Source organism: Betta splendens, chromosome 7, assembly GCF_900634795.4.
Source record: "Betta splendens chromosome 7, fBetSpl5.4, whole genome shotgun sequence".
In the NCBI taxonomy this organism is placed as follows: domain Eukaryota; kingdom Metazoa; phylum Chordata; class Actinopteri; order Anabantiformes; family Osphronemidae; genus Betta; species Betta splendens.
In genome coordinates, this window is record NC_040887.2 from 14724701 (window position 1) to 14749700 (window position 25000).

Sequence of the window (25000 nt, forward strand, 5' to 3'; positions counted from 1 at the left end):
CATTCACTTACAGAGATACAACTTGACACCTAACGGGTCCAACGAACCAACAGAATAACTTTACCATCACAGGGACAAACAAATGACAAATGACATAACAGGAGGGACCACCCGAGACACGAGGGAGAGAAAATTCAAGTGCAGGTGACTGAACATGACTGGTATCATTGTTGTGTTTCAGCCAGGTTTCAGTGAGACAGAACAGATCTATGTGATGGTCACTTATCAAGTCATTTAATAACAACGATCTGATATTTAATAAACCGCACTTTATTAACTGTTGTTTCTTTTTTCTGTAAGGGGAACTGTTTTGATGTTTATTAAATTCTGGTAAGTTGATTTGTTTGTGACTTGCATAGTTTAGGTGGTCAGGAAGCAGACACAGTCTCTATGTGATAACTAAGACTAAGAAGGGGTGGCAGCTGTACATTTACTGACAACATGCAGAGAGGTGTGTAAGACTGCAATTCTGCGTCCTGGGCTCCACTCTGAGTTTTTCCGGAGTAGGGATGTTGGGATGTTGGGATGTTGAGAAAGATCAGGAAGAGGGCCTGTGAGTGTTTGCAGCCAGCCTGCTGGTGACTGACGACAGGGTCACAGAAGCTGTGTCAGCGTTAGCGGACGTTGGGACATACACAGCATTTATTATAACATATGTACGATAGAATGTCCTCATGCCCACCGCTAATAGCTCAGTATCTCTGGTGCACAGCTTCTTTTTCATGGTGCAGTGTCCTGGCTTTCACCATCTCATGTTCACAAACACAGCCAACCCCCCCTTCCTCTTACCGCTGTCCTAAGTCCTGTTCGCTCACAGTGTTGTGTAATAATTCATAAAGTTTATGAAGTAATTACTGTGATTTGAGATACTGAGATTCAGGAAGACAGTGTCACAGAATAATACAGCACCTACTGTACTGTACTGTACTGTCTACTCTACAACAGCACTGGGTCACGTGTGTAAGGAGGAGACCCTGTTTTGCAACAGAAGTGTAGTACCACCAAGACCATTAAAACTACAGTGTGTTTTACTGACCTAGATAAAGTAAGTGGGGAGGAGTGCAGCTTCTGCTGCAAGCACCTGACCTAGAGTAACCTGAGTTCGAGCTACCCCGCCCTGGGAGAAAAAGGCAGTGCAACAAGTGTCTTCACTTTGTTTGGGATTATGATTGGGTAAAAATATAATACAGTAATGGTAAAAAACACCCTAAAAGGTCAAGATGATGATCTTATGTCCGGGGAGCTGAATCCCACCCCGTGAGCAACAGGTACATAAGGTGTTGTGGTGACCAAAAATTCTCAGTCTGTCCTGTCTTCTGTCACTTTCCTGTGGAATAAATGCGTGGTTCAACCCTGGATCTTACTGCTCTGGACTTACTTGCAACCTGGCCTTCTGAACTTAAACAAATTTTGTGATCTTGCTGTTTATTTTCCACACTTTGGGAATTTACTAATTTTTTGGAGCCTTACCTTATTACTGTGGATTATTTTAGCTTTGCACCTCTTTTCACCTCTGGGAATTTATTAATTTTCTGGAACCGTACTACAGTGGCTTTAGTTCATTTTTCCACCTTTTGGAATTCATAATTTAATCTCTGGAATTTATATATTTTTAATTTTATCATCTTAACTTAAAGATAATTTACACCTATTGGATTTATAAAAGCTCAGTCAGATTGGAATACAGGACGTGGTTTTCCAGCACAGCGTCCGCGGCAGGTCTTTTAGTAGCAGCTCAGCGGGGATCACGTGTCTCTCCTTGGGGAGGACTGCAGCGCTGTGCAGGTGCTTCACGGTGTAAACGGCGTGCACTCCGATGCACATTGTCGCTTTTAGCAGCGTTTGTATTGCACCACACTTAGAAAAATTATATACAAGTAGTGTACAGATTTATGTACACTAATATAAATAACAAAATCAAGAGAAGAATAGGCTCAAATGAGCAAAGAAAGTAGTAAACAGAAGGAAGAGGACAGGAGCTGTGAAGCAGCACCAGAAGTAAAATATAAACCATCATGTCTTAATTGTGATTACATTTTTTTCTTAACTAATCTTTGTTGTGGGACAAGATTTAAGAATAAAATCACTGATATGTTAAACACAAATAAAACCACCAAGCTAAGGAAGAGACTTCTTGAGGCCACAGTCCAGGCAGCAAAGAGATAATAGCCTTTGAGTTTATGGGAGGCTAGAGAAATAGGGTCTAAGGTTCTTTCATAGGGTCAAAGGGTTCTGAGAAGGTCACATAAATATCAACCTGTTCAGACTTACAATATACTGTAAATGACAATGATGACGTCAGAATATGGATGGAGGCCGGAGCGAAAGAGAGAGAGAGAGAGAGAAAGAGAGAGAGAGAGACCGGAACTAATGAGAAGCAGGAGGAAAGTGAGACGACTCAGAGAGACACAGATAAATGAGCTACATGAGCAAAACTCTGCCCAGGAAGCTGAGTGAGTCCTCAGCAGCTTCTCTCCTCTTGTGATGGAGACCCTGGAGGATGCTAAACTTTGCTTTCCACATCTCCTTAACGCCTCCTGCAGGAAACATGCTCGTCCTCACTCTGAGGCAATGCTCATTTATGTTCTAGTTTCCTGCATGTCTCTGCTCACTGCGAGTCTCAACCTGCTGGTCATCGTCTCCATCTCCCACTTCAGGCAGAGACTGATGTTTTCACTTTAACATGTTGTTGTACTGACTGCCATTGGAAAATGTTTTCATTGATAGCTTGTAAAACCAATTTTATTACTAAGAAACTGTTTTACTGATTTTCACTGTGGCTAGGAAATTATTTTGAATTAGTAATAATTCAGTGTCAGCAATGTTCACAGTAATACTGTTCTCTCCCTCCAGGCAGCTACAAACTCCCACCAACCTCCTCCTCCTCTCTCTGGCTGTCTCTGATTTCCTTGTTGGTCTAATCGTGATGCCGTTTCAGATCCTCTTCCTAGAACCTTGCTGGTTTCTAGGTGACTTGGTGTGCACTTTTTATTTTTTTGTACCATGTATCACTATTTATTCTTCAGTGACAAACATGGTGTTGATCTCAGTCGACCGTTATGTGGCCATCTGTCACCCTCTGAGCTACGCCAGCAAATTTTCTCAAAAAACAGTTAAACTCTGTGTCCTCTTGTGTTGGCTTTATTGTCTTATGTACAGTTTCCTTATTCTGTATGATAACCTGAAGCAACCAGGCAGGTCTAACTCCTGCTATGGTGAATGTGTGATTATTGTAAATGGAGCAGCTGATCTTGTTTTAAGCTTCATCGTCCCCATCTCAGCCATCATCATCCTGTATGTGAGGGTGTTTGTGGTGGCTGTGTCTCAGGCTCGTTCCATGCGCTCCCACGTTGCAGCTGTTAAACTGCAGCGTTCACTGACTGTGACGGTCAGGAAATCAGAGATTAAGGCAGCAAAGACTCTCGGTGTGACGATTGTTGTGTTTCTCCTGTGTTTTATTCCTTATTACTGTGTGTCTCTCTCTGGATACAACCTCACAATCAATGCTTCAACTAATGACTTTTTACTTTTTGTAGTTTTATCAAACTCTTGTCTGAACCCTGTGATTTATTCTTTTCTCTACCCCTGGTTTAGAAAATCTGTTAAACTCATTCTTACTTTACAGATACTGCAGCCCAAATCCAGTGAGGCCTGTGTAAAGTAGAAGGACTGGATCTGTAAATATTAAACTTTGACTATGCAAAATGTCACTCTGTTAATCACAAAACACTGACTACAGTAACTGAAACATGTAAACTATACACCTCTTCATATATGGAATATGGATTCATCACAGCATCAATTGTCTTGTCTCTTTAGTGAACAGTAAACATGTTTTTTATTTACTTATACATAGTTTCCTGTTGATCATAAATGTTTGTGTTTGAGTGTTTACATAAACAACTATAAATTAATTGTGCTTGAACTAAATTTTCCCCTATTTAAGAATAAACACAAATAAAATTGCTCTTTTTTGACCGCTAGCCTGATCGTTCTTCCTCCACACTTACCCCTCTTTTGCTTTCTTTCACATCGTCCATGGTGCTTCAACTGTGGGTCCAAGGGCAGCAGGGGCCAGCAGAGGAGCAGTGAATTTGAGTTGTCCTTACTTCTGAGCTTTTCATCAAGTCTGGAGTCTATTTCCACTTTGGCAATTTTGTTTGTGTAAAGGTTGGCTGTAATTGAATGTGCACTTTAGATGTGACCAAGACATTCAAAAATTAAAAAACAGTTTCAGGAGAGGGAGAAGCTGCAGCATGTGTCTTAGCCGCCATCTTGAAGCACTATGGATTTAATGTCAGCTTCAGGTTCTACTTGTCACTATCTACCATCAAAGAAGACGAATTGAATCTGTAAGTCTCTTGAAGCGGGTCAGAGCAAATTAAATTTAACTCTAAAATTAAACTCTTTAATCAAAAAAACTGAGACTGTTTGAATGACATCGGTGTTAACTGTTTTGCTTTAACTGCTTATTTTTATTTGAATATTTATTGTGTGTTGATATTTATTTAATTGTTGACGTGGACCCAGAACACAGTTTGTGTTCTGCCCAGACATTGCTGGTGCACAAGTGAGAAGCATGTGGAGAGAAGTGAAAGTGTACTGTAAGCAGGACAAGAAAGTAAAAAAAGATCGTTTTTGATGATGCATAACCATTCCCTTGCAGCCAGCAAGGTGTGTTTATTTTGCATCTGTTCTATGTCGTGTATTTATTTATAATTCTATTTGTTTTTTTCAAAATGTAATGTTTTTACCGTATGTCATAGTTCGATGGTGGATTTTGTTCGATACATAAGGAGCAACAACTGCTCAGAAGGAAGAATAAATACATTAGTGACGATAAAGAACTGCTTTGTTGTGTCATTGGGGGGCGTGACAGTCAAACTCGATTGCAGTTGTTGAACACAAGTGCTGAAAGTCTAGGTCGCACCTGCAGCAAGCTGAAGCGAAGCAGCCGAAAGTCGAAATCAGACCTGCCGAATTACTCCTTTCCTGCAAGACTCCCGACGCATCGTCAACAAGAATCTCAAACGTTAGGACCGTAATCTAAGTTACGTTCGGACAGTTAAGCGTAATCGTAGTATTTTTTTAAGTTAAATGTTGTTATTAAAGGGTCGGTCAATTAAGTTTAATTAAGTGCCATAACTTGTTACTCTGTTATATAGTTTGTCATTTTGTTATTTACCTTATGAAAAGGAAATATTTAGAAACAGTAACTTGCTAACTTGTCTTGGTTGCTTGAATAGTGCTAAATTAATGCTGGTTAATTCCATTTAGACTGTGACTTAGTTTCTAGTAATTAAGATGTCTCAGGCAACCATAGACACTGAGAGAGCCTTAGTTGGTTTAGAACAAGAGGTACACTAGTCAGATGTTCCTCTACCAACAACACTGCCTAAAGAGGAGAAGTGAAAAGAACTTGAACATTAAGAGAAAAAGGAGACGCTAGTGGTTCTCCTTCCACGCTTTGACAGTATTTATGAAAGATGGAAAGCTCTGACCAAGGTTGCAAAGAAATCTGTGATGGGACAGGATCCCAGTAAAATTCTGCAGGAACATATTAGCAGCATTCAGTAAGAGGAATCTGAGCTGAGCAATATTTATGACCACTATAGAAGGATTGACAGTCCAGCTCATGGACAGCTGTAGATCTGTACATTACTGAAGTAGTGGTTCAGAACGCCCAGTTTCAAATTTCAAGTAAGAGAAGATACAAGAGTGAGTCTATGAACAGTTCATAACCAAGGGGAAGGAAGTCCAAACCATCCTCTCAAGTAGGGTGGAGACGAGGAGAGTCTTTGACTCCCTTCATCCAGGACATCCAGGACAGCACCTTTAGTTCCCAGGACTAAATGTTAAGTTCTGGGAGGCTGATGTCGTAACAAGTTGCGTCCAGAGGCCCATAGGAAGTGACAATATCCTCCAGGCGGAGAGCTGCAAAGGAGACAGGAGAGTTGAGGGGGCCGTTGACGAATGAGACAGCACCACCATTGCAGCTGAAGGCGAGGCCATCAGTCCGGCAGCGGAGCACAGAGCGACCAGGGGGAGTCGCTTGGACCACCAGATGCAGTAGAACAGTAGAGCTTAGCTGCAAGATGACGGCAAAGGCTTGAGACAGGTGAGCAAGAACAAGTTGCCAGACCAGGACTTGGAAGGCAGAACAGAGCAGCGGCAGGACAGGAACCCATGAGGAAACCTCTGCAGATGCAGGAGCCAAGGGGAGGGGCTGACCAGCCGAGGTGCTACCAACAGGAACTCCGGGGAAGTTACCTTGACATGTTACAGCAGAAGAGACAGGAATGGTGCCCCCCAGGAGCTAGACAAAGACCAGAGGACAGGACAGGAACTGATGAGAAGCCACTGGGTGCAGTCAGCGGCGTGACCCCAAACCTCTCGAGTCTCCCACCGGACACAGGGTCAGAAGGCGTCCTCTCAGGACCATCACAGGAAACAGGGTCAGAAGGCATCCTCTTGGGTCCGCCACAGGAAAGAGGGTTATCAGGATCAGGGCTGGAATGTTCACTTCCAGACCAACAGGAACTAGGGCTGCAATGGTCGCTTCCGGACCAACAAGAAATAGGGCTGGAGGGATCTGCTTTACTGGGCCGTCAGGGACGAGGGCTGGGTCTTGAGCTAGATGTGGCATAGCTTGAGCCTGAGCATAACATGGCTGAGCTGAAAACTAGGGCTGGGCCTGTAGACTGGGCTGGAGCTGAAGCATGGACAGGGTCCAGTCGGGAAACTGAAGCAAGAACTGGGGAACAAGGGTATGTTTACCACACTCAACCAGGCTTCCGGGGTTTGCACTTTAGTGAAAGCTTTCAGCTGTGCTCCGTAACAATTTTGAAAGTCTGTGGTCAACTCTGACTAGATGAAATCCATGGCACAAAAACAATACATATAACAAAAATAAAATAACTGGAAACTGGATTACCAACAGGCTGGGGCTGGCTGGGCCCAAGCGTGGCCAGATTGTTCTTTCAGAAACTGAGCAGGAGCGAAGGATGTAGGACCCACTTGCACAGCATGAGAGACAGCTTGAATGAAGAAGGCTTTAATAGCATCCATTTCAAAAACACAGCAGGCAAAATCGTGGTAAGGCAGGCAGTGGCCGAAAACAAGTAAATCAAACACAGGCAAAGGTCTAGGCAAACAACGGAAACAAGAACAAGAACTGGTACTGAGTCATTGTCACTAGGGCTGGAATGTTCACTTCCAGTACAACAGGAACTAGGGCTGCAATGGTCGCTTCCGGACCAACAAGAACTAGGGCTGGAGGAATCTGCTCAAAACACAGGCTCAAGATACTGTAGACCAGCAAATACCACACAAACTATAAGAACTTCATGAAAGACCTCATAACTCATGGTGAGGCAGAAAAGGTCCCAGACGAATTATTAAACAACAAACCACCTGGTGTTCTCGGGGATTCCAGAACAGGCGGAGGAAAACACGGAAACCACAATTAAAAACTTCATTAAACAACAGATGAAGATTCCAGCGGAAGTTGTCGACAAGATGGCGTTCCACCGTTCGCATAGACTTGGAGGAAGACGACCGGATGGCCAGCGCCCCCGACCCATCGTTGCCAAGTTTCATGACTTTAAGGCGAAGGAACTGGTTAAGAGCCGGGGCAGACAGCTGAAGGGAACCGACTACAGCGTCAACGACCAGTTCCCCAAGGAGATCCTCGACCGCCGCCGCCGACTGTTCCCCATCCGTAAGAGGTTCATGGCAGAAGGCTGCAGGGCTGTCATCAGCGTCGACAAACTGTACGTCAACGGAGAGCTCTACCGGGACCGGGAAGCAACTCCGTGGCTGTACTAGCAGGTGGTATGTAAAAACAATGGTTTAATATAAAAGGTTTGTTAAAAAAAAAACAATAGATGCAATGCAACTATGTGTTATAACTTTACATCCAGTATTCAAACTCGTTCTCTCGCAGATGTTTCATATAAATGTTTACTGTCATTCTAATGTCACTCACTCACTCACTTTGCAAAGCGCTCACCATACGTAATCACTCACTTTCCTTTCACTTTAATTTTCCTTCCCTTTACTCTTTTTCCTTCACCTACTTTCACTCCACACTGTCTACATCCTTTTCTCTATTCTTCTTCCACGTAGTCAGCCAGCTATGTAGCCCTCCAACAGCCACACACAAACATCTACTGCACAGGGGAAACACGTGCACATACATAGGTAACACACAACTCAGAATACACAGGTACTTAAGGTTAGCCACACACCTAAAGTCTGTCACACTACATACACACAAGACTAGTGATCCACAGCAGTCAGGTAAGATATGACACCACTGAAGATTGTCACTTGGAATGTACGTGGAATCAATAAGAAGGAGAAACGATTTAAAATATTTAACCATTTGAAAACCCTACAAGCAGACATTGTTTTACTACAGGAAACTCATATTCCCAAAATTATAAATTACACTCTGGCATCAGCAGAGTTCCCACATGCTTACTTAGCCGGTTACAATTCTAAACAAAGAGGGGTCGCCATCCTGATAAATAAAAAGATTAACTTTACGCATAACGATACCATTGTAGATCCAGAAGGGAGATATATAATCATTAATATCTTGATAGGAAACATTGAATATTGCATAGCTAATGTGTATGGCCCTAATGCTGACGACCCCTCTTTCTTTCACAGCTTCTTCACATCACTGTCTGCTCACTCTGGTTCCAAACTTATAGTAGGAGGGGACTTTAATTTAGTATTTAACCCAGAGTTGGACAGGCTAAGCAAAGCTGTGAGCAACAGGAACTGGCAATCAGTACAGACCTTAAAACAGTACATGGATGACTTTGGTCTCTGTGACACATGGCGTTCTCTTCATCCTACATCCAGGGAATATACCTTTTTCTCACCAGTTTCACCACTCTCACTCCCGTATAGATTATATTTTAGTAAATAACTCAGTCTTACAAGATGTCTCTGACACCAATATTCACTCTATCACAATCAGTGATCATGCACCAATGTCCATTTCGTTGATTAAGACAGCCACACCATCAACCAGGAATTGGAGGTTTAATACATCATTACTCAATGATCAAGACTTCATCAGTTATGTCAGGAGAGAATGGAAAACCTTTATAGAAATCAACGATACACCGGAAATCTCACCCTGTGTTCTTTGGGAGACTGGGAAGGCAGTTATTCGCGGTAGAATTATTTCATATTCATCACACAAGAAAAAAAAGGACATGTTACTTGAATTAGAATTAGAGCAAAAAATAAAATCTCTAGAGATTAAATATGCAGCCTCTCCAACCAATGATGTCCTAGAAGACCTAAAGAATCTAAAGCTGAAATTAAATAATATAATTGATTGCAAAACTCAGTTTCAGATAGACCAATTACGCTGGGAGAACTTTGACCATGCTAATAAATGTGGTAAATTTCTAGCTAACCAATTAAAAAATAATAAAGAGAAACAAATCATCCATTCAATAACTAATAAGGAAGGCAACATTACTCGTGATCCCCATGAAATAAATGATACCTTTAAAAACTTTTACCAAGAGTTATATACGTCCCAAATAGATCCACCCACCTCAGCCATAGAGGCGTTTCTGAATAAACTAGAACTGCCAAAGCTAAATGAAGAACAATTTACAACTCTAGACTCATTGTTATCTTTGGCAGAACTACATGAAGCTCTGCAGGAGATGCCCAATAAAAAAGCTCCAGGACCAGATGGATTCCCAACTGAATTTTATAAAGAGTTCTGGTCCATGCTGGCACCCAGCTTTTACAAAATGTTAGCTGAAATTAAACAACAACATTCATTACCCACAAATATGAATTCTGCCTTCATAAGCCTGCTCCAAAAACCAGGGAAAGACCCTACACTCCCATCGAGTTATAGACCAATTTCACTAATAAATGTAGATCTAAAAATAGTGTGTAAAGCACTTGCTAGAAGATTAGAAAAAATCACTCCATATATAATTCACTCTGATCAAACAGGCTTCATTAAAGGTAGACAGTCAACAAACAATATGAACAGACTAATTAATTTAATTGATTATGTCACCATCCATAAACTAGAGACAGCCATCGTCTCCTTAGATGCAGAAAAAGCTTTCGATAGAGTAAACTGGAAGTTTCTTTTAGCCACTCTGCACAAATTCGGCATTGGGGAAACATTCATAGACTGGATCCAAATATTATACAACTCAGCAAACGCTGCAGTCAGAACAAACAACCAGATCTCACCAAGGTTTAATCTGCATAGAGGGACAAGACAGGGCTGCCCACTGTCCCCATCACTATTTGCAATATTTATTGAACCTCTAGCCGCAGCAATAAGACAGCATGAAGGAATTACTGGAATACCGACCAAATCAGTAAATCATAAAATAAGTTTATATGCTGACGATGTGTTACTGTTTCTCCTTGAGCCACAGACGTCTCTTCCTACAACTATCAGCCTCATAGATGAATTCTCAGGACTTTCAGAGTACTCTATTAACTGGACCAAATCTATAGTGCTACCACTTAACCTTAAGGTGACTAACATCTCCTCCACCACACTCCATTCAGGAAACATTAAATACTTGGGCATTGAATTGTCGTCTAGGCTATCAGAGCTTATTGATCTAAACTACAATCCATTATTAAAACAAATAGAAGCCAACCTCAAAAGATGGCAGTCCTTACCCATTTCACTTATGGGAAGAATTGCCACCATAAAAATGATGATCCTGCCAAAAATTAATTACATATTTTCAATGATTCCAACTCAGCCAGCCCAGGCGTGGTTTAAGACATTAGACTCCTACATCTCACAGTTTTTGTGGAAAACCAAGCCACCACGAATTAGTTTAAAAACTCTTCAAAAATCCAGACGCTGCGGCGGCCTAGAACTACCTACAGTAACTTCCACCACTATTTTCTTGCCAATAGACTGAACCATGTCCACAAATGGATAAAACCCATGCCAGCAGACTCCTCCTGGATAGACATTGAACAAACATTTTGTGGAAATATTAAAGTTGCAGATCTGCCCTTTATCAGCACCAAAATCAAACATCATAGTTGTTACCAGAACATTAGCATAAAAGCATCTCTGCAAGCCTGGTGGGAGTTTCTTAAAATTAATGGGTCTTCGCTTACTCTTTGCCAAAACACACCTCTCTGGAACAATCCAGACATCATACAAAACAAAAAGGCAATACACTTTCCAACTTGGCATATCAAAGGGATAACACATCTGAAACATGTTTTCACAAGAGACAAGTTTACCTCTTTTGAAGAACTAGTGTCTCACTATGAAATCACTAGTGCCAATTTCTTAGAATACCAACAACTAAAGTCAATACTTAATGCAAAAAGTAAGAATACTGCCATCCACATGCAACCACCACCAGTAATAGAGCGATTTATTGATATATCAGGGAAAAGGACAGTATCCAAAATCTATATCTTAATTTCCAATGTAGACCAGACAGTGAGCCTTCCGATCTCTAAATGGGAAGCTGATCTCAATATCACCACTAATTACACGTTCTGGAATAACATATGTTCTAATTTATTCAGAATGACAAAAAATACAAATTTACAACTAATACAATACAAAATTCTTCATAGAACTCACTATACAGGACAAAGGATGTTCCAAATGGGTCTCACAAACTCAAATATTTGCCCTCACTGTACAGATAACACAGCAGATAGATTCCTACATGCATTCTGGTCATGCTCACCTGTGCAGCAATTTTGGCAAAGAGTATGTGAACACCTGTCAACCCAGTTAAGCTGTCCAATCCCAGCAGCCCCTGCACTTTGTCTTCTAGGAGATCTAAGTGGGCTTGATCTAGAGACAAACTCATCACACACACTTCTTTCTGCCCTCTGTGTCGCAAAGAAAATCATCCTCATGAACTGGAAAACTAAAAAAAAATTAAGCATTACTCAATACCTGAACAGCTTGTTAGATTATACCACCTTAGACACATTGTCTGCTTCATCAAATCAATGACCAAAACTATACTCTGATTGATTCCATTTCCAGGTAAGGATGCGTGGGGCTCGGGTGCTGCGTCATGTCTGGCACAGTGGTGGGGGGGTGACTGGTGGTTGGTGGTGCCTGCCTGCCTAAGGAACCGGGACGGGTTGGTGGACTCAGGGCTGGCCGCATGGGTCCCCTGCGGTGGGGGTGTGGTGGCTGCTGGGACCGGCGGCCCTGTGCCGGGGTGGGACCATTTTGAGGGTTGGCGTGTGCCTGTCTCCGGGGAGCCGGAGGCGGGCCTCCCTGCCGGTGTGCGGGGGCGGACCTGGGGGTGGAGACCTGGGTAACCTGCGTCCGGGGGACTCCCTCTGGGGGTGCCTGCCTGTGCCCGGAGGGGTGTCTCTCCCCTGGGGCGCTGCCCCTGCTCGGGTGGGGCGCTGCCTGCCCTAGCGGTCCGACGCCCTCTGGTAACTGCTCGGGCCTGTTGCAGGGGGGGTTGGCGGACTACTCAGGCTAGAACCTTCATTGGGCCCTGGGCGGAGGCTGGCCCTCAATGCACAACCGCAGAGTATGTGTGTGGGTTTGAGTGTCACACTACACGGGGCGAGCGTGGGCATACTTGAGCGAGAGAATGGGTAAGTGTGAAAGAAGGGTGAGGATGGCTCTGGCTGTGCTGCGTGTGGCGCCTGGGCAGTAGTACTGCGGTCCCTGGGTCTCGGCTGTCCCTTCCTGGCTGGGGGTTGTGGGGCGGGGGTGGGATAGGTAGCAGAGCCAGTCGGGAACCTGGCTCTGCGGACCCTGGTGCTCTGCTTCCCAACTACATTTCTCCGCATTCATCCACTTAGGTCTGCAAGTGGAGGGACCAGGGCTACTGGGAAGTGGTTCCGTCCCTTCCAAGTGGGATGCTCTGCAGTTTTAATTGCATTAGTCATACACACTTGTCCAGGAATCTGGGGGCTCCTTCCGGGGGGGCCAGTAGACTTCCCATTGATGGCTCTGTCTGCTGGACCCCCCGGAGAACTGGGTATCTCCCAAAGTTCCTCATACTTAGCTACATACACATACATTTAGGGCCGGGGGTGGGCTCTTTCACTGGGGCCTGGGGCTCAGGCCAGTTGTGGCCTCGGCCACTGGCCCTGATGGAGAGATCACCACCCAGTTTTAACTGCAAAAAGACATTTAGGGCGAGGGGGGGCACTGTCCGGGGGACACACCGTCAGCCAGCGGTTGTGCTCCTGGAGGTGTCACCCACCTTCAGTGCACTTTAGTTCCACACACTCACGTCCAAGCTGGGTTGCAGGGTTCTGGGGTACCTATTTCTACTGCCCTCTGCCTCCCCCGGGTTGGGGGGGTTGGTCGGGGCTCGGGAGGAGCTGCGGTCCCTGCCTGGGGCCACATGGACGGCAGGCCGGAGACCTACCCTCCCCACGAATGTGATCAAGCGAATGGTGTGGGTGGGAGAATGTATCTGAGAGTGCATTGGTTCACGTATGATTGACTAGTTTGTTGTGAGAGAGTCTATGGTGTGTGTGTGTGTGTTGATGTGATGATGTGTGTTGCACATGTGGATGGGTGTATGCGTCTGTGTTTGTGTGAGTTGGTATGCCTGTGGTGCGGTTGAAGTGTGGGGGGTCCGGTTTTTCGCCCGGGGTACGATGATCGTCTGCCTGGGTGGTCTCTTTTCTGCTGACCCCACCAATTGCTGGCCTTGTGCTGCAGGCCGCTGTAGCGCCAGGGGATGAGGTCGGGCCGATGGGGTAGGCCCCGCTCCGCCCGTGTGGGGGTGGTGGGCTGGGGGCGGGCCCCACTCTGGGCGCGGGGGCATCTTCTGGCGGGCTCCCTACGGACCGTGGGTCCTCGGGCTCTACTCTTTCAGGCCGACCCTCCCGCCGGGGGGAGTGTTTGCCCCTGGTTCTCATGGGGCGGACAGCGTTGACCCCCGGTGGCCCACTCTGGCCTCGGGTGCTGTCTCTGTGGCTGCTGCAGCTCTGCCTGGGGGGCTCTGTGTGGGCGGCTTGGGTCGCAACACCTGCCCTCCTGGAACTGAAGGTGTGTGGGCTCCCTGGCTGCTAGGATTCCTTCCTCTGCTTGCTGGATGGGCGTAGTGGCGGAGCCCCTCACATCATCCTGGCTTCCACAAGTGGCATTGTTCATGCACCAACGTCTGCCTCACCCTTTGGGTGAATAATGATAAGCTACAGCCTTACTAACCTTGTAGTGGGACACTTTCCAAATCCAACTGTAAGTATTATTGATACTTATCACTACCGATATGAATAATGTGTGAATATGGAATTTGTGGTGTTGTATGTCATGACTTTTATTAAGTAGTATGGGATATGTATAATAATGCACATATGTATGTATATTGTATGTATATGTTTGTATTAGTATGTGCACATACCTTAGCACTATTATTGGTATTAGTATTAATCTCCAAGGTAAACCACAGTACAAAAATTGTTTAGTTATGAATGTGTTAGCCTAAGGTACATCCATGCTTCTTATTTATTTATTTTTTTGCTCCGATTGTTTACTTAACAGATTTGCTTGGTTTCAACAGCTAGTGTCACCCCTTATCCCCCCTCCCCCCCACCCTCCCGCATACACACCCTAAAGCAGAAACCTAACCTGTCCACCAACACAGCAACATCACACACATTTTGGATTAGCTAAATAAACCATTAAATAAACCATAAATCAGGAAGAGTATATATATTCTATATATACTCTTCTTGTTAAAGCAAAGCTGTCCATCACAATATGGCATTCAGCGTAATATATGCTGCTTGCTTAACTGCTGGACAGAACAAAAAAAAAAAAAAAAACAACAAACCAGCCTCATCATGGCATATATCACCCTCAAAAGCCAGGGAAGATACGAGTACTCTTTTATTGCGCCGTAAGGTTTCAAGACACTTCCTTGAATAACCATCTTCAGACATTACAAATAACTTGGTGGGAGTTCTTTGTGGGGTTTGTAAGGGACCCATAGCTGTCATGTATGACTTAGAATGCATGTTCCATCAGTTTCAGGTCAGGCTTAAAGACCCGGACTATTTAAGGTTCTTAAGGTGGGAGGATGATGATCTAGAATCTCGTCACCTGGTGTACCAACTTTGGGCTGGTTAGCCAGTCAGTGTCACGATGAGTTCAGTTAAAGCACTGTTAAATTTTAACTTTTTACATTGACGACAGATTATTGAGTGTTATGTCTGATGCTGAGGCAATCCAACTCATTAAGGAAGCCTCTCTGCAGAACAGTCAAGCTTAGACTACGAAACTATACTGTAAAGTTGGTTCCAACAGCAAGCCTGTATTGGAATCAGCATCAGAGAAAGAATGTGCTGATAGTGTTAAAATCCTGGGCATGGCACTGGGAGAGACATTTTGTGAGAGAGCTCTTGGTGTTGAGTGGTGCATATCTTCTGATGACTTTCAGCTCAGAATTACTGTCAAGGGACACCCACTAACCAGAAGAGGAATATCGTCTCCAGTAGCTTCCGTCTATGACCCGTTTCTTAGTACTGTTTGTCCCAAGGGGAAAACAAGTTCTACAGAAACTGTGTTGAGAGAAGGTTGGTAAATGTAAATGTCATGACTGCTTGATCTTCAGAATTTGTCCAAAGTGAAGATCAAAAAATCTGACTTACCAGCAAGCTTCGCTGAGGTTAAGCAATATGAGCTACATCATTTCTCAGACGCGAGTGTCACAGGTTATGGGGGGGGGGGGGGTGTACGTACTGTACCTTAAACGATTAATGCTAATAAAGAAGTCCCTTGCTTTTTTGTTATGGAAAAGGCACGAGTTGCCCCTACTAAGGTAACCATGGTACCACGTCTAGAGCTTTCTGCGACAGTTGTAACAGCAGTGTTGTTCTCAGAGAAGAACATGAACTGTATGATCTTCAAGAACATTTTTTAGACTGACTCAAAGGTAGTCCTTGAATACCTAAATAATGACACAGGTATTTTAATGTGTTTGTGGCAAATCAAGTCCAAAGAATTAAGTCAAGCACAGATTCACAGCAATGGCATTACGTATGTGCAGTTGGCAAATAACCCTGCAGATCATGCATCCAGAGGACTAACGACAGATGAGCCTATTGCTTGAAACTGGCCCACTGACACAGACTTTTTGTGGGAAAAGGATTTACACACAAGTGAAGTGGAAGTGGAAAAAGTCAATGACAATCATCCAGAACACTGAAAGATGCAGGTGCTTGAAGCCAGTGCAAAGGAGGACAGGTAGTTGTTAGATCTTCTGACAAAGTTTTCTGATTGGAAAAGAGACATTAAGGCTATTGCTAGTCTCAATTGCTTAGCTCAACAGATTAAGGAACTGAAATCTTAGGTAAATGAAGGCACAAATGTTGAAGAAAGACAAGAAGCAGAACGCTTCACAATAAAACTAGTCCAAAGAGAAAGATTCAGCAGTGAAATAAAAGATTGTTCTACTGTTTGAAGCAGAGTAAAGGTTATACTTGCTTTTCAGGTACTGTATATGCTATGTATGGTCTTCAAGAGTTAAGTGAAGGTTCAATTGTTCAAACATTGTGATTTGTTGGGATTTTAACTGACATAAATCAAGTGAAGTCATCTTTATTTTTTGTGTTTGTATTTAAATGTTAACACGGACCTGGAACAAAGTTTGTGTTCCGCCGGACATGTTTGCTGGTGCACAAGTGAGAAGTATGTGGAGACAAGTGAAGGTAAAGGCGGCACAAGAAAGTGAAAGTTTTACATTGTTTTATTTTTGATGATTTGTAACCATTCCCTCTGATGTGTGTGGTGAGGTATGTTTATTTTGCATCTGTTTTATGTTGTGTATTTATTTATAATTCTGCTTGTTTCTTTAAAATGTAATGTTTTAATGTGTCGACGCTGGATTTTGTTTGATACGTAAGGAGTGCTCAGAAGAAAGACTAAATCCATCAGTTAAGGTAAAGAACTGCTTTGTTTTATCATTGAGGGAGTGGCAAAAGGGAGGATTGACTGATCTGTCAATCCAATAACATCAGGTTTACATTTTGCTACCGTTATGTGTCTGATGCTCTGCTGAAATAGTGATGATGAAAACTGAGTGGGAACTAGTTTCGTTAAACAGGTCAAAGTGATCAATAAAAACTGTACAGAACTGTCCGTGGGTTTTAAGGAGGTCACATAGTTATTTCTAGTTTGTCCTCATTTACTAGGTTACAGTACCATGTGCATAAGTGAAAACAAACCAACATCATCCTGTATGTAGTATGAGGGAGGGAGGTCAGAGAGAGAGAAAGAGAGAGACTGGGAATAAGGAGGAGCAGGAGGAAGGTGAGATGATACAGAGAGACACAGATAAATGAGCTACAGGAGCAGAGCTCTGCTCATGAAGCTGAGACCTCAGCAGCTTCTCTCCTCTGATGATGGAGACACTGGAGAAGCCTGAACTCTGCTTTCCACATCGCCTTAATGCCTCCTGCAGGAAACATGCACGTCCTCACTCTGAGGCAATGCTCATTTATATTCTAGTGTCCTGCATCTCTCTGCTCACTGCGAGTCTCAACCTGCTGGTCATCGTCTCCATCTCCCACTTCAGGCAGAGACTAATGTTTTGACTTTAACATGTTGTAGTGAGTCTCATTGGAAAACCTGACTTTTGAACATTTTCATTTACAACTTGCAAGCACAAATGTATTACAGAGTCACTGTTTTACTAATATGTGCATATTTTCATTGTTGCTTAGAAAATGTTTTGTATTAATAATAATTTTAGGTTTGTAATGTTTACAGTGATGCTGTTCTCTTCCTCCAGACAGCTCCACACTCCCACCAACCTCCTCCTTCTCTCTCTGGCTGTCTCTGATTTCCTTGTGGGTCTCATCGTGATGCCGTTTCAGATCCTCTTTCTAGAACCCTGCTGGTTTCTAGGTGACGTGATGTGCACTTTATATTTCTTTGTACCGTATATCACTACTTCTGCCTCAGTGGTGAACATGGTGCTGATCTCAGTTGATCGTTTTATGGCCATTTGTGACCCTCTGAGCTACTCTACAAAATTTTCTCATAAAACAGTTAAACGCTGTGTCCTGCTGTGTTGGCTTTATTGTGTTATGTACAGTTTCATGATTTTAAATGACAACCTAAAGCAACCAGGCAGGTTTAACTCCTGTTATGGTGAATGTGTGATTAACATTAATGGAGCTCTTGATTTTGTCCTAAGCTTCATCATTCCCATCTCAGCCATTATCATCCTGTATGTGAGGGTGTTTGTGGTGGCTGTGTCTCAGGCTCGTTCCATGCGCTCCCACGTTACAGCTGTTAAACTGCACCGTTCACTGACTGTGACTGTCAGGAAATCAGAGATCAAGGCAGCAAAGACTCTTGGTGTGACGGTTGTTGTCTTTCTCATGTGTTACTTTCCTCCTTACTGTTTGTCTCTCTCTGGATATAACATCACAATCGGTACTTCAACTAATGACTTTTTAGTTTTTCTGCTTTTGTCGAACTCTTGTCTGAACCCTGTGATTTATACTTTTCTCTACCCCTGGTTTAGAAAATCTGTTAAACTCATTATTACTTTACAGATACTGCAGCCTAAGTCCAGAGAGACTTGTATAAAGTAGATCGTTTTTAAATATAATGATTGCAAAAAAATTGAATATAATTATTAAATATAATAAAAAAACTGTTTTCAAGTTAAAACTCTGACTATGTGAAATGATTAATATTGTTTGTTCTGCTGATTCTCCTTGTCTTCTGTAATTTTCTGTCTCTCAGGCACTGTCTCTAGCAGCCTTCAGAATCAGAGGCTCCATGCTCACATGATGACTTCACATCAATCAGTATTGCATTTATTACTAAACCCCCACTTTTCACTTTGTTTACCACAAACCACACTGTCAGTGACAAGTGAAACATTAACTGGACACGTCTTTAAACAAGGGTTAACCATTAGGAGTGGGCGATACTGCAAACTTTGGAGTCGATCCGATACCAAGTAAATACTGGACCTGGATTAATGCATTATCAAATATAAGTACATTTTCATGACTTTCAGGTGTTTGGTTTTCAAATTGTTTTCATTTAATAAAGTTCAACAGTAAATATAAATATATAAAATAATTTGGTGGTGTTGCCACTGTATTCAACACCCTTTTTGCAGATTGTACAGGTTGATGTTGTTTCATTTTTGTCTTGAAAATATAACCTCACTCTGCTACTTTTTTTTGCTTCCATCTTTGTTCTTCGTCTGTGTCCTCCTGCTTGTTTGTTTGCCGGCCTAAGTCGCTGAGTCACGTGAGATCTCAAAGCAAATGGGTGGAGGGGCGTGTTGTGTGTGTGCCTGCTTCACTCTGCTATACGGCGCACAGGCACACCGCTTACACACAGGCACTTAGAGGTGCAGACAGGAAAGGTAAGGATATCAATACTGCCGTTGGTATCGATATTATCGATATTAGGATTGATCCTCCCACCCCTATCAACCATATGAACGGACTGATCACAGCATCAGGTCTTTCATCTGTCTAGTGAACAGTAAACAACATAAGGTTAGTTTCCTGTGGATCATGAATGTTTCACAAATTTGTTCTAGAAAGGTCTGTGAATCCCAAAAAAGGGGACACAAAATTAATGACTTTCAGGAGGGTCTTCATGAATGTCTAGGTTGTTTCCACAGCGCAAGATCCGAACATGAGGCATAAAAACACAAGGCATTGTGATTTATTGTGACATAGGGGTGGGCGATACTGCAAAGTTTAGAGTCTATCTGATACCAAGTAAATACTGGACCAGTATTGCCGATATTGATACCAATACTGATACTTTTTGACAATTATTGCACTATCAAATATAAATACATACTACAAACACAGAGAGGGGAGAAAGAAAGAAATGATCAGGCAACCAATTAATGAACACAAAGTAATAAACATGAACTAAGATACACTATTTAAACAATGAGGCTAAACATGTAACATAGACAAGAACAAGCACGGTACGAACTAAAGGCGAAAGCAACACAATAGACACAGTGGCACAAACCAGCAAACAGACGAACTGAGTAGGCACCAACATAGTAACACAAACTGACAAAGACTGCTCAAACTAGGATCTTAAATACTAAATGGGTGAAACTACAATCACTCAAGGACTAAACAAGAAGTGATGTTGATGACCACAAGAACAACAAGTACCAACAAAGATGCCAGTGAACTAGTCATGGGAAGTTTGGCTCTTTTCAGAGAGCTCTTTCGGCTCAGCTCCCAAAGAAGAGCCGGCTCACATTTTATTGAACAAAACTGCAAATAAATCCACAGAACAGAACTAGAACCAAACTCAAGTAAAATAGTTTTATAACAACCTTATAATTGCCTAATTTTGTGCATTCATTCTGTTAAAAAAAACAGTTCTACCTTTTGTTTACTATTTTAAGCAAACACTTTTTTGCACAAATTAACAAAAACGAACTGCATGAACACATCCACAGAACAGAACCAAACTGAAGCAAATAGTATTATGGTCCTCAGTAAAGGCTGGCATTCAAAAAAGTCAGATGCCTCAGCTTAGATGAATTGATCTGATTTCCTTTCTTGGTGAGTATCTGCCCTGTTTTTGCCATTGCTGACCAATCAAAACAAAGTTCTACCTTGAGCAGAGCTCAGGGTGAACACTGAGGTAAGCAGCGAAAAAGGAAAAACTGGGAGCCGGCTTTCACTCGATGTGAGCCAGCTCTTCTGATTGATTAAGAAGCATCGTCTCTCGGAGCCAATTCTTTTGCGCATGTCACATCACTACAGGGAACAAAACTGAACAACAGGAGCACCCCCGGTGGCGTGACTGGTTGCCACAGTTCGCGGCCAGAGTCCAGGAACAGCCTCTGTGTGTTTGTGAAAGAGGCTAAGGATTAGGAAGTAGAACAGTCTAATAGTCCTGTCATAGGGTCAATGAAGGCAATGCTAGTATGTCGTAGTTACCATGTGCATCGGTCACGATAGGCAAACATTAACCTTTTCGTACTATAGACAATGTAAATTAGGATGACGATGTCAGAATGAGGGAGGGAGGTCAGAGAGAGAGACCGGGAGTAGAGGTGAGACGACTCAGAGAGACACTGATAAATGAGTTACAGGAGCAGAGCTCTGCTCAGGAAGCTGTGAGTCCTCAGCAGCTTCTCTTCTCTGATGATGGAGACACTGAAGGAGCCTGAACTCTGCTTTCCACATCTCCTCAACACCTCCTGCAAGAAATACGCTCGTCCTCACACAGAGGCAATGCTCATTTATGTTCTAGTTTCCTGCATGTCTCTGCTCACTGCGATTCTCAACCTGCTGGTCATCGTCTCCATCTCCCACTTCAGGCAGAGACTAATGTTTTGATTTTAACATGCTTTCATGATTTGCACTGGAAAACTTGACTATTGACCATTTTCATTAACAGCTTTGCAAAATACATTTATTACAGACATGTACTGATATTTGCAAAATTTAATTAGTAATAAATTGATGCATATAATATTCACAGTGATGCTGTTCTCTCCCTCCAGGCAGCTCCACACTCCCACCAACCTCCTCCTCCTCTCTCTGGCTGTCTCCGATTTCCTTGTCGGTCTTCTTGTGATGCCATTTCAGATTCTATTGATAGAACCCTGCTGGTTTCTAGGTGTCTTGGTGTGCACTGTGTGTTTTTTTGTACCATATATCACTATTTATTCCTCAGTAACAAACATGGTGTTGATCTCAGTCGACCGATATCTGGCCATATGTGACCCTCTGCGTTACTCCACCAAAGTTTCTAAGAAAACAGTTAAGTTCAGTATCCTCCTGTGTTGGGTTTATTGTGTTACATACAGTTTCATTGTTTTAAATGATAACCTAAAGCAACCAGGCAGGTTCAACTCTTGCTATGGAGAATGTGTGATTAGTGTCATTGGAGCTGTTGACTTAATTCTAGGCTTCATCGTCCCCATCTCAGCCATCATCATCCTGTATGTGAGGGTGTTTGTGGTGGCTGTGTCTCAGGCTCGTTCCATGCGCTCCCACGTTGCAGCTGTTAAACTGCAGCGTTCACTGATTATTCACAGGTCACAGCTCAAAGCAGCCAGGACTTTGGGTGTCATTGTTGTTGTGTTTCTCATGTGTTACAGTCCTCCTTACTGTGTCTCTCTCTCTGGATACAAGCTCAAAATTGGTACTTCAACTAATGACTTTTTAGTTTTTCTACTCATGTCAAACTCTTGTCTGAACCCTTTGATTTATACTTTTCTCTACCCCTGGTTTAGAAAATCTGTTAAACTCATTCTTACTTTACAGATACTGCAGCCTAGGTCCAGTGAGGCCTGTGTAAAGTAGACTCAATTTGATTTTTTATATGTACTAATTGTTATTAAAAATGTTTTGAAGTTTAAACTAAAGTTGAAACTTCTATTTAAAATGCTCAGTAATGTTAACTGTGATCTCTAAACACAGGCTGTGTTAAATTATCCTGAGAAACTCAGTTTTCTGTGATTGTAAAGTGGTTGTATGTGCTGAATGAAGACGACTAAAATGTGATGTCTCCTCTCTTCTGTATTTTTTTGGTTGTTAGATTGTTCTCTAAAGTCTGATCTGTGCTTTTCTCTCCTCCACTACAATAATGCAGTTTCAAACTGTCTGTGGATTTGACGTTTGTGTTTTACGTCCAACAGCTGTTGTAGAACCTGAGGCGTCACATGATGAATTCATATGGTTTATGTACAGCAAATGCATCCGTGTTGCTTTTATCTATAACAAAACCACTGTTCACTATGTTAACCACAGACTATGTTAACCACAGAACATACAGTCAGAGACTAGATGTAATGCGTGAAACGGACATACAGACTGACTGAATGAATTGAAAACCTACGGCCGACAGAATTCCATCCATCCATTTTCCATCCATACATCCATTTTCTAAACCGCTTACTGCCTAATGCGGGGTCACGGGGGTGCTGGAGCCTATCCCAGCTGGCTATGGGCGAGAGGCAGGGTACACCCTGGACGGGTCGCCAGTCCATCGCAGGGCAACACAGAGACAGACAACCATTCAGACACACACTCACACCTACGGGCAATGGAGAGAAGCCAATCAACCTAATACACTGTGGACTGTGGGAGGAAGCCGGAGAACCCGTAGAGAACCCACGCAAACACGGGGAGAACGTGCAAACTCCACACAGAAAGGCACCAGGACCGCTGTGAGGCGACAGTGCTACCCACCGCACCACCGTGCCGCCCGACAAAATTCCGTTAGTGGGAAATATCAAAAATACTATGCCAGTGGCCAGACTGACTGACAAATGGAGAACCCATAATCACGACCCACAAAACATTAATAAATAAATTAGTTAAAAAAGGATAGAAATACAAACACAAAACCCAGAGATAGTGACAAGATGATGTGAACTGTCTGTAAACATGGACTCAACATATGAACTGACTAAACTGAGCATTAATTGTCTTGCGTGTGTACAATAAATATGCTTATTATTTACTAATAGTTTTCTTGCTGATCGTGAATTTGTGTAAAACTATTTAAAACTCTGTCACATATTTCCTCTAGAAATGTTTATGAACACAAACAAATAAACTTAAACCTAAAGAATTATGTTTAAACTTCAGTTTTATTCTAGAACACTTAGGCAAGGGCTTGGTAATTTCCAAGGACACATGTAATTGTGAAGACAGGACCACATGTCATACTCATCTACACTCTTAATTTACAAAATACATATATATGCTCATATATACATATATAAAACTCCCTTCTCACCCCACGCGGGTGGTCTCATCCGTTTTCCAAGCTCGGGTCCTCTACCAGAGGCCGGGAAGCTTGAGGGTTCTGCGCAATATCCTTGCTGTTCCATAAGTTCCATATGTTCCATGTTCAAGGTTGCCATTCGCCTGTGGTATTCCAAGGTACTTGTAACTGTCCTCAATGTCTGCTATTGTTCTATTGTTCCTTCTGGGAGTGAGACCCCTTCTGTGTGAATAACCTTGCCTCTCTTTGTCACCATCCGCCCACATCGAGTCCGAATGACATCCCAATGTCCGAGCTGTAGATCCTGGTGGTGTGGATCAGCGAGTCGATGTCTCACTCACTCTTGGCGTACAGCTTGACGTCATCCATGTAGAGGAGGTGACTTATGGTGGCCCCGTTCTGGACTCGGTATCCATAGCCAGTATTGTTTATTATTTGGCTGAGGGGGACCTCAGCGTATCTGTCATTGGGGCTTTTTACCCAATTTCCGGTTGGGGAGATGGTGAAACCTCCCTTCTGACCTGGCGTCCTGGCTCCCCCTTGCCGTAGCATTTGTGTTGTACCCCGTCAATCTCAAGTTGTGATAGCAGTTGCCGTTTGTGGATGTTGGAACACTGAGCTACTAGTTTCGTACTGAGCTACTAGTCTTGAATGTGGGTTTCTCCGTTCCCATTCGCTGCACATTCTTTTCATGTAACCCCTCTGACTAGGGTTACTTGAGTAGTAGCATTCCAACAGAGCCTTGTTCTCGCTTAGCCATTTCTTTCTTGTTCTAGTAGTCCACTTCTTGCCAAGGTGCTGTGGTATCTGGTATCTCATGTGCTTCATTGTCTCTCATCATTATGAGGTAGGCGGTAGCTTGAAGGGTCTTGCCCAAGGACCCAAACTGGATGCTTATTCGCCCTAACGGGGATTCGAACCAGGGACCACCCGTATACAAGTCCTGCGACTTTACGACGACTTTAGCCAACTTTGAGCTATCCAGCTATCCTTTACAAGAGCAGACACTATGTTGTTTGTTTCTGAATTTGTCTTGTTCTTTTCTAAATTTGTCTTGTCTTATGTGTCAAAAGTAATCAGACTTTCACCTGGTGCCGGTCAGACCAGCTTACTGACTTGGCCTGTGGAAATGGTCTTAGATTGCAAGAGTCCACGGCTCGATCTACCAATGTCAGCTGCATTGAGGAGTGCTGGTCAATGCCATGCCACTAGCCCCACGTCGGTCTCCAGCTCAACGCCCACTCCAGTTCACATTGA

At 43.1% G+C, this 25000-nt stretch overlaps 3 protein-coding genes across 3 annotated transcripts; all 3 read left to right on the forward strand.

Annotated features, from left to right (window-relative positions):
* Window positions 1-802: 802 nt before the first annotated feature.
* Window positions 803-4810, forward strand: LOC114859014 (trace amine-associated receptor 8a-like). Its single transcript, XM_029156832.3, has 2 exons — window positions 803-2657; window positions 2854-4810. Exons 1-2 carry the CDS (start codon window positions 2485-2487, stop codon window positions 3662-3664), a joined length of 984 nt encoding a protein of 327 aa, XP_029012665.1. The 5' UTR covers window positions 803-2484; the 3' UTR covers window positions 3665-4810.
* Window positions 4811-17388: 12578 nt separating this feature from the next.
* Window positions 17389-19047, forward strand: LOC114859247 (trace amine-associated receptor 7a-like). The gene is made up of 2 exons (XM_029157242.3): window positions 17389-17561; window positions 17778-19047. Exons 1-2 carry the CDS (start codon window positions 17389-17391, stop codon window positions 18586-18588), a joined length of 984 nt encoding a protein of 327 aa, XP_029013075.1. The 3' UTR covers window positions 18589-19047.
* Window positions 19048-19347: 300 nt separating this feature from the next.
* LOC114859483 (trace amine-associated receptor 1-like) lies at window positions 19348-23547 on the forward strand. The gene has a single exon (XM_029157670.2). It carries the CDS (start codon window positions 21469-21471, stop codon window positions 22312-22314), a length of 846 nt encoding a protein of 281 aa, XP_029013503.1. The 5' UTR covers window positions 19348-21468; the 3' UTR covers window positions 22315-23547.
* Window positions 23548-25000: the final 1453 nt, after the last annotated feature.

Coding starts and splice junctions, on each gene's coding strand:
- LOC114859014 (XM_029156832.3), top strand. CDS start 2,485: ATGGAGACCCTGGAGGATGCTAAACTTTGCTTTCCACATCTCCTTAAC. Junction 2,658..2,853: donor GTCTCCATCTCCCACTTCAG/GCAGAGACTGAT, acceptor CTCTCCCTCCAG/GCAGCTACAAACTCCCACCA.
- LOC114859247 (XM_029157242.3), top strand. CDS start 17,389: ATGGAGACACTGGAGAAGCCTGAACTCTGCTTTCCACATCGCCTTAAT. Junction 17,562..17,777: donor GTCTCCATCTCCCACTTCAG/GCAGAGACTAAT, acceptor CTCTTCCTCCAG/ACAGCTCCACACTCCCACCA.
- LOC114859483 (XM_029157670.2), top strand. CDS start 21,469: ATGCATATAATATTCACAGTGATGCTGTTCTCTCCCTCCAGGCAGCTC.